The sequence below is a fragment of the Stegastes partitus genome, unplaced genomic scaffold, assembly GCF_000690725.1.
Source record: "Stegastes partitus isolate 25-593 unplaced genomic scaffold, Stegastes_partitus-1.0.2 Scaffold570, whole genome shotgun sequence".
Classification (NCBI taxonomy): Eukaryota; Metazoa; Chordata; class Actinopteri; family Pomacentridae; genus Stegastes; species Stegastes partitus.
In genome coordinates, this window is record NW_007578301.1 from 260,327 (window position 1) to 270,088 (window position 9,762).

The 9,762-nt window shown below is 39.6% G+C and overlaps 1 protein-coding gene across 1 annotated transcript in view; it reads right to left on the reverse strand.

The window, feature by feature from the left end:
- Nucleotides 1-8,837, reverse strand: part of rab11al (RAB11a, member RAS oncogene family, like) — a 14,069-nt gene extending 5,232 nt beyond the window's left edge. The window contains exons 1-3 of the mRNA XM_008288684.1: nt 8,544-8,837; nt 2,308-2,503; nt 455-648 (exon numbers count right to left, since the gene is read on the reverse strand). Coding sequence (XP_008286906.1) covers nt 455-648; nt 2,308-2,503; nt 8,544-8,583 — 430 coding nt within the window. The 5' untranslated portion in view covers nt 8,584-8,837. The remainder of the gene's footprint in view (nt 1-454; nt 649-2,307; nt 2,504-8,543) is intronic.
- Nucleotides 8,838-9,762: the final 925 nt, after the last annotated feature.

Consider the following 9,762-nt stretch of genomic DNA (forward strand, 5'->3'; position numbering starts at 1 on the left):
GACCAATCGCTGCTCCTATGGCTCCGCCCCCTCCGACGATTTTTGCGTCACTGGCTCCAAAAATCCAAGATGTCAACCAGGAAGCAGCAAAACCCTGGCTTCATTTTCTCAGTGCAAAAACCAACGGGTGACATCACGGTAGCTACGTCCATCTTTTATACAGTCTATGGTGTTTCCACAGGGAATATTAAAAGACAATGTTAACAGGGCTTTTAAAAAAAACTGTGCAAACCAAACTTAAGGAGAACTTGTGACAGAAATAAAAGCATTAACTATTTTAACTGTCAGCAGCACATATGGCATGTTATAAAGTACTTAAGGAGCTAGTTAAAGCAGCAAGGGATCATTTAATGCCATATGCTCAATATCACAGCTTTGACACAACCTCACGAGCCAATACAGGATGCATGTTGTACATGCAAACATACATATAGTGTCATTAGAGAGGCAGTACCTGCAAAGGCCTTGGCCTCGTCTGTGGGCACTGCCCTTAGGTGGCGCAGGTCGCTTTTGTTGCCCACAAGCATGATGACTATGTTGCTGTCTGCGTGGTCCTGCAGCTCCTTCAGCCAGCGCTCGGCATTTTCGTAAGTCAGGTGCTTAGCAATGTCGTAAACCAACAAAGCTCCAACTGCTCCACGGTAGTACCTGGATGACAGGAGATCAGATGAACAAAGGATAAATTGGAGTACACAAGTTGGTCTTCCGGCAGCCTGTTGATTTCTTTATGGGTGTGGACTTGGCCAGTTCTGACACACAAGAAATTAACCATGAGGCTACAACAACAAATGAACACCGACTGGCATTTCTTTTTTTAATTAAAGACTGGCTGCGCTCGCTGTCTATTTCGTCAGTGCCTGTGGGGTCTTAGCACAGTTCATGCTGGTACGCAGAGTGCTACATCAAGGAAGAAAACTCAAGAAGAGTGACAAATGTTGGGACAACAACTTGACTAAAAGACAGAAGGAAGCTGTGATTATCAAAACCCGTCGCACCCCAAGACAGAAAGGTACATTTGGTAGTTTTAATCACCTCTGCTAATCACTTTCTAGCTATTTTAGGAATGACAAAACAGTAACTGACTGATTCTGAACTTAAATCAGGGATGGAGGACATTTAACCATCTCAACTCCAGTTTCTGGGCACTTTTTTTTGTTACTGTCACATTTTTCCTCTCTGTGGGTCACTTTTCTCTGCAATATAAAGTCCTGCACCTTTATGGAAACAACACAACCATGACTAGAAGTACAGAGAAGTCAGAAATGTGTTTTGTGTAGTAAGACACAGTTCTAATGCCATACATCATAAAAATAGAGAAAAAGTTTGAAGTCTTGATAATTCATTTTACAAAGGTTTTTAAAAAATGGAATCAACATGTGCAACATTTATTCAAGTGTTGACAGGTGTTATCAATACTGAAAACAATGGTGGCTCTTCAAACTGTCAGTATCAATGTCAATTTATTCTACTTTTTAATCTGTCTCCATACAGGTCTCCTATCTGGTCTGTGTGAACACACAGCTTGCACTTCAGCCAAAAAGTCCCTGAATTTTTATCACGTGACTGTTGGTACCAGCTAAACCACTTGTAGCTTCATGGTTGTGCTGAAGAGTGCAAAGGATTTAGTGAGATCGGATTAGGTTCTCCAACAAAACATTTCATTTTCATTTCATTTATTTATTTATTCATCCACGTTTTTATTTATTTTTTCATACCCATTGTATTGTACATCACAACAAGAAAACATGGCAGAATAGGAGCACGAGGAAGACAAGTCTTATAAAACGTGCCCCTATAACAAACAAGACATAAACGAAACATAGATGGCCTACAGTCAGTATTTACAAAACACAAGAAAGTTGCGTAGTTAACAGTTCGTTGTTAAAATTGAAAATCTGATGATTCTTGCTGTTTTCACAGTTTCTCTGTGTGATAAATGGTGTAATTTTGGCAAGACAAAATACCTTTCAAATCTGCCGCAGGTTTGAGGTTCAGATCCTACGAACTACTTATATTCAGTGAAATGTTATGCGATTGTGAATGATGGTTTTTAGGGGGGGGGAAATCACAACACATATGCATGAAGGAGCAAACAAGGCCATTTTGCATTCCTGTGCTTTATATAAATGTTGTCCATTGATAGGCTTCTTTTGACTGATGCATATGGACCTCTGTGTTTGTTTACATGTACGGTGGATGCAGTTTAGGAGCCTCTCAACTGAGCAGTGTGAAGTGTACGTCTCCGCTTGTGTGTGAAACCACATCTGTACAGAACAGTGTTTCTCAAAGCTTCAGTGATAAACTCACGCAGAAGTGATTGCTCGGTATCGCTCCTGTCCGGCTGTGTCCCAGATCTGAGCCTTCACGGTCTTGCCCTCTACCTGGATGCTGCGCGTGGCAAACTCCACCCCAATGGTGCTCTTGCTCTCCAAGTTGAACTCATTGCGGGTGAAGCGGGACAGCAGGTTACTCTTTCCTACACCCGAATCTCCAATCAGCACCACTAAAGGAAACAAGAAAGAGCAACAACCAACACAGTCAGAAGATGCACTGTTGACTCAACCTGCGAGCAAATGTTTTCAGACTTGTTGCAACAACAGGATCTCATTTTTCAGTGGAGAACGAGAAATGCACATGGAGAATAGACTAAATTACTGTCAACTATGATATTTGAAGGGTGTGTTTCAGCTACATGCAGCTCAGTGTAGGGCCGTGGCCTATAAATACACAGTAGACACTTGATGTAACAGTCCATTATGCCACAAAGAAGTTAAACTGAACAAGATGGGCTAATTTTTTTTTTTTAATTAAATTTGAGTCTCATTTCCATTAGAATTTATGTGGCTGCCAGCCAAGACAGAGCAGAAACTCAGGGGACTCCCAGTCTATACACAATGCCAGATCCACCTGTTCTTTTAAGGAAATACATGCAGAGTACAGACATGAGTGAACCAGTGAAGGGCTGAAAGGAATAGGCCACGTGTATGCAGAAATAACTGTATTAGTAAGTTGTCCTGACTGCATAAAACCAAAATAAAAATCACTGGTTTAAACATTAGGGATGCATAACCTGTTGGTGGCTGACCCATCGTTGGCCGATAATCAAGAAAATGATTTATTGTTTGGAGAATAGAATTTAAGGTGATAATTATGTCTCATAATAGCTATCGACAACAGATGCCACTTGAAAACTGTCCTGAGTGGGGATTTTTCTGCTTTTCCCTCATCTAGTTTGCTCTCTGTGTTGCTGAGTGTTTGCTGGAGGGTGAAGCTGAGCTCCTCGCTGTGGACATAGCATGACTTTGCAGGAGAACAACGAAACAGATTTAAGTCAAAGTCAACAATATCTGTCACCCCGACGTGCAACAAAACCTGCTGCTTAGAGAGACAAATTTATCAAACCCCTGTTGAACAAGCAGAATGTGAACTTGAAGAAATGTGTTCATCTGCACTGCCTGCTCTCTTCATCTACAGCCGGTTTGTTTTCCACTCATAAGTTGCTTGTTATTCTAATAGGGAACTGTTTTTTTATTTATTTATTTAGTTATTTTATTCACAAACTAAACTGCATGTCAGAAACCCCTCTTTCCAACATCAGAGAGGGTTTGGTCATGTTACTCATCATACCTTCCCAAAACTGGCACTTCTACATTCTCACTGGATAACTGTAGCAGTGAGAGCAGTGCTGGCGGTGCTGTATATCTATTTCTAGCTCTAACTATTAATGTCTTTCTGGGGAAAATTAGCATCTATTGACATTTTTCAGTCCTAAGAACTAGTTCTGAGGAGTCATAATCCCACCCTAACTTTCTTGAATGATGCTACAAATGAAGTTAAAATGATGAAGTCAAAAATGGTCCAAAATCAAACTAATATTTTTCAGTATAAACGATTTAAATAACGTTTGTAACCCTGTAACTTTCACTGTCAAAATGTTCCAAGACCTGCCTAACATCATGGACTTTGGACAGTGCAGGTTTAGCTACCTCTTGTGCAAAACACATAAGAAACAAAAGAAAACCAATGTTATTTTTGCAAAGACAAGGAGCCCTTTTGACACCAAATAAGTCCATGATTAGTGACAAAGAGGGCCAACTGAAAGGAGGAGAAGGGTTTTTAAGGGTCAATTCTACAGATGATGAAGGTTCTTTAAGCATTTGTATTACATCGGCCACAGCGAGCAGATAATTGTCAATAATCAGCTTTGTCAACTGTCACGGCCCCTTTAGTTTCAATCTAAATCTGTTGCAAATTGCTTTAATTTATACGGCCATTATTTTCAAATTCCCAAACAAAGCATGAAAGTCAACTAAATTTGTAAACATCCCAAACAATGACAAGGCTTTGTGTTAGTTTTCACAAAAACTTAAGCTGTGTTTTTATAAGGGATTGACCAATTATCAGCCAATTTCTGGATCCAACATTGAGCATTTTTCCAAATACTAGTATCCTTGTTTTGTTTTTGTTTTTAAGCAATTCCCCATCAAACAAATTAATTAAAAATGTGCTGCGTCTTACTGCTCTCTGTCTGAGAAACGTACAATCAACAACACTGCATTTCAACGGAGTTTTTGTGTTATTGGAAATTTTGACGCTTAAGATTTTCCTTTTCCTCTAGTTGGTTATCTGCCTCCTAATAATCAGTATCAGTGTTGAAAATACATATTAGTCCAGTGGTCTTTAGTGACATACAGGTGAGAGCAAACACGATATTTTCATCTCAGAGTACTGTAAAATGCACTGAAGTGGGAGTGTTTGTCAGAAAACTACTTCCACAATTGTCAGGTGAGTCACCCTGTCAGAAGGAACCTACCACACCAGCACAGCACCCTGCTCTTAGGAAATAGGAACTTGTTTTGGAATGTTGAAACTGCATTAACCAACCGGCCGCCATGTTTGCACTCCCATTTAAGCAATGCTGCTCTTTCTACAGGCAAACTGTGCGTTAAAAGTTTGCCAATGTTACCGTAGAGTAGAAAAGAGTACATGATTTCCTGGCTTAATTAGAAATCATGTAAACGAGAGAAGCATTTAGGGACGACACATCCCAACAATGTGGCTCGCCAACACATGAAAAAGTGAACACTGTCATTCTTCGTTCTCCATTTCATCTGGCACAGAAGATCTTGGGTGGAGGACAAAAATCATTATGTAACCCTTTCTACGTGCTCAGCCATCAGACAGGTAATGTCATGGCTGCATTACACACCCATTCACTCACCTATTGTTGAGTTTAAATTCTGCAGCTAAAAAGATACGACAGTCCTCTATTATGTTATACCGTCTTGCACCGGGTGATGTAGATTCGCCTGAATGAAGGAATGAAGAATAAGTAATACTGAGAGTCCATCAGTCTGTTCAGTGAGATTAATTGATATACTGATATCCACTGAATCCTAGTAAATGGAGTAAAAGATTGCTACTACATGTCCGATTTCTTCTTTTCCATTTATGGGAAATTAAAGCAGCGACTTAGGCAGGCTATCTTCAAGAAGAGCCTTCAATTTCTGCAGGATTATTACTTTTTTTTTTTTTTTTATCAGTGCTGATTTCATGGAATCAAATGCATCATTGAGACTGAAAACATTTGATAAAATATATCATACAATTTACTTGGTTGGATAATTAAAATGTGTTGTGAATGAAAAAAGATGTCCTGCTGGGACCAGAAGAGAAGCAGTTAGTTTGAGATGGAGAAAAAAGCCACCATTGAGGCTCATACACAGTATTAAATTGACCAAGGAAGGCGGTGCGAAGGGACAGCAGGAAAACTCCTTGAACCAATGTCTCCATCAGTAGGAAAATGTTTGTGACTCACTGAGAACTCACCCAACCTGACTCACGCTAACCAACAGCGCGGGACAAAAGGAGATTGTAAGAACAAAGGAGAGCCCTCACAGTGACATTTTCTTGGTTTAACGGCAGCCAATACCTTATCAGCGTCCTTGCACTACTGCACATGATTCAGATAAATTTGGTCACCTGAAACCACGTTGGTGTGTCTGAGAGAATAAATCATCTTCTATGTGGCCACACACTCGCTTCATGCAGGTATTTCCGGTTTGACAACACATGCTTGTTTAGTGATCTACATTTGAACAGACCGTGAGCGCTTCAGTTCTACTTGCGAATGACAAGGAACAACTTTGAACTCCTGTTTTTACCAGATATCCATAAGGAAATAATTGACCACCTCTCCCCAGTTACAGTAGCTTGTGTTTCTGCACACTGTGGGAAAATATCTAGTCTCAGGAAAACTTTTAATACCTTTAAGTGACTGATGTCATACATATTTTAACTATATATATATGAACACATTTTTTGTCATTATGATGCTAAAATAATAAATCAAACCTTAAAAACATTAAGTATTTCTTTAAATAATGTAGTAGTGACGTTATAACTACGTGTTTCTTTTTTATCTGATGTGCACACTTTTCTAATGGTGACATTTTATTAAAAGCAAGACGTATTTAAGATAAAAATTATTGTGAAATGAATAATATCCTTGCAAAACTGGGGGTCAAACAATGCAGAGGCAAAGCCAATGTCAACAAAACACAAGGATTCTACAAACTTCTTCCTTAGAGGGCAAGACATTTTGTGTCAACATGTAATACATATCAATGTTTATTTACTTATCAGATAGACAATACAGCCTATTAACAACTTACTTTTTAAATTTGTAGAAAAAACAATAAATCCAATGGAAAAACATGAAATATTTCTGTATGTTTTTTCATATGTTGTCGCCATCAAAACTTTTTTGGCAAAGGCACACTTTTTTTTATGCTGACATATTTTCAAGAAAAATGATTCTAAAATTACTATAATCAAACAATGAGGAAATAAAGCCAATGTCATCAAATTTCCCCTCCTCCTCTTTCTCAGGTGGGAACACATTGTGTAGCACTATGTTACACATAATTTTATCATTTAAAGCTGAAATATTGCTGTTTATTTACTTGTCAGGCACACAAATTATTGATGGAGCTGTATTTACAAAACGATGCTATGTGAAACTACAAACTGCACTTTCCAATAAGGTTTATAAATACTAGAGCATACTACCAACGTTTTAATATTACCTAAGTTGTGTAGTTATCACATCAAGGTAAAAAGTAAAGATCTGCAGCAGCCAAGTGTTTTCACAGAGTTCTTACAAGTACAAAACTAATAATCCACACTGAGGTTTCTCTGAGGAAGGTGGAGGCCAAATGTCTCTTTTTCTATGTTTAGATTTTGTTAAAGTCACAACATACTTTATGGAAAACGATCTAAAATTACTCCTTGCACATTCAACACTGGTGGGGTTGAACAATGAGGAAGTACACGCAATGTCAACACAACATGAGGTTAAATTAAATTTCCTATTCTCCTCTTTCTCTTCCTCAGGGGGGCAGGACATTGTGTGCCACTACACAGCTCAAAGTTTACCATTTAAAAATGAAATATTAGTGTTTATTTATTTGTCAGGCACTCCTAAAAATGTTGATGAAGCAGAATTTTGATTAAAAAGATGTTACCCAAAACTATTTTCAAATGAGGTTGCTGGGTATTCGGACGGAGCATGTTAACAGCTTGTTATAAACTAAGTGGTGTAACTATTAGGTCAAGTCAAATATCAAAATCTGTAACTGCAAAGAGCTTCCAAATAGTACTTTTAGAAACTTAAAAAAAAAACCCTAATAATTCAGTTTCTTCTCTACGGAAGGTGGTGGCTGGTTTCCATATGTTGTCTCTCTTCTTGTCTTTAGACTTTACTAAAGTCACAACCTATTTTAAGGAAAAATTGAATTATTCCTAGAAAAAGCATAGTGGTTGGTTTGAACAATAAGGAAGTACAGGCAATGTCAATGTAACACAAGGGTTAATCAGATTTCCTATTCTCCTCTTTTGTTTTTTTTCCTCAGAGGGCAGAACACAGTGTACCACTTTTAAACACACATTTTAACTTTAAAGTTGAAATATTGGTGCTTATTTATTTGTACTGTGCATTCTCAAAATCATGACTAGAGCAGATTATATGACAAAGCTTCTGGATATCTACAGAGATACTACAGCATGTTATCAACTTTATTATGACCTAGGTGCTGTGATTATTAAACCAAGCCTGAAAGGTTATTTTTTCCCCCAAAAAATGCTTTTGTGCTTTAACACAGGTACAAAACTAAGAACCCAAACTGGTTCCTCTCCTCTGAAGATGGAGGCCGGTTTAAACAGTCGTCCTGTCACAGTTTATGACCTCCGCATCCCAACATGATTGCATCATCGGCCTGCAACATGATGACTGTACAACAGATGCTGCTTAACCTCAAACACACGAGTCCTCTAAACTGCCTCTCAGTGTCCAGTCTCTCGGCTTTAAGGCCAAACTTTATTCCCCGCTGAGAGCAGCTCAGAGCAGGTGTCTTTGTCTCGGACTCGCGTCGTCCTCCACCTTGTTGTCAGGCAGCCCGTTGACAAGTCGGCATCGAGTGACACTTGCTCACAGGTGAAGCGAAAGACTGAGCTAACTAGCTTGAAGCTAAGCAGCCACTCACCTTTGAAGAGGTAGTCATACTCGTCTTCTCTGTTGGTCATAGTTTCTCCTCTGCGGCCACTGTTTATTTCACTCGAAGTCGAACAAACTTCTGGCGTTTCGAGTCACTTCGACACCAAGCGACCACCACCGAGAAACGGTCACTTAGACGACGACGACGGCGCTAAATCCCTGTCGCGGTATAAACAACACGGTCCTGCCGCCGCTGCTGCCAAAGATAAATTAGCAGAAATAACAACAGCAGCTACAAAAGTTTCGCCTCGTCTTCCTCACTGTCTGTCACTTGCCATTACTGAGGCTGCGACGTCACGTCACATCCTTAGCTCCGCCCCCCGCCCGCTCCCAGTGGTCAATGGCTGATCGACATCTGTCACTGGCGCTGTCTGGATTGGTCCGCTGCGCTGCCAATCATAATTCCCCCGGATGACGTCCGCGGCCGCCGAGCGTCAACAGGTAGCATCGAGCGTCAGGTTCGTTAGCAGGAGAATCATAACTGGCATCACAAATGTCTCCGTATAACACGTGTCACACTACTTGTGTGATATAACAAAGACTATTAGGGCCACGCTGAGAGTCAGAGGCGGAGTGAACTAAAGGCGTGTGGAGCATTGTTTGTAAACCGGAGAAAAATGTACAAAATAGACACACCAATTAGAACTGGGATTAAGATATTTGACACTGTAATCCTACCAATCGCCCTCTATAGTAGGGAAGTTTGGGATCCACTCAGTTAATCTTAAACATCAAATAAATAACAGCAACCACGGAATGCAGGGCTGTTACCTATTCAGTATTACCACTAAAAACATTTTGGTTTCATCTCAAAACAATACCATTCTTGTGTTCCTCCCTATTCCACTTGCCTTAATCTACACCACTTTCTTAATTTTATTTTTTTTTTAAATCACACCATCCTTGATTCTTTTGCACTACTGGCAACATCATATTCATGCCAATAAAGCATACTTAATTTAAAATTAAAAACTTTAACAACCTTGTCTCACCCATCTTCAGATTTTAATTTGATAGCTGCACTCCTTTCAAGTTATTTCAGAGGAAAATAGGAAATGAGAGACACTGTGCTTGAGACATGGTAGAATCTTTGTTTCTATGTATGTCATATCATTGTCCCAGTGACCACAAGATAGGAAGCCTTGGAATTAGAGTCCATCCATCCATTTTCTATACACCGCTTAATCCTCATTAGGGTCGCGGGGGGG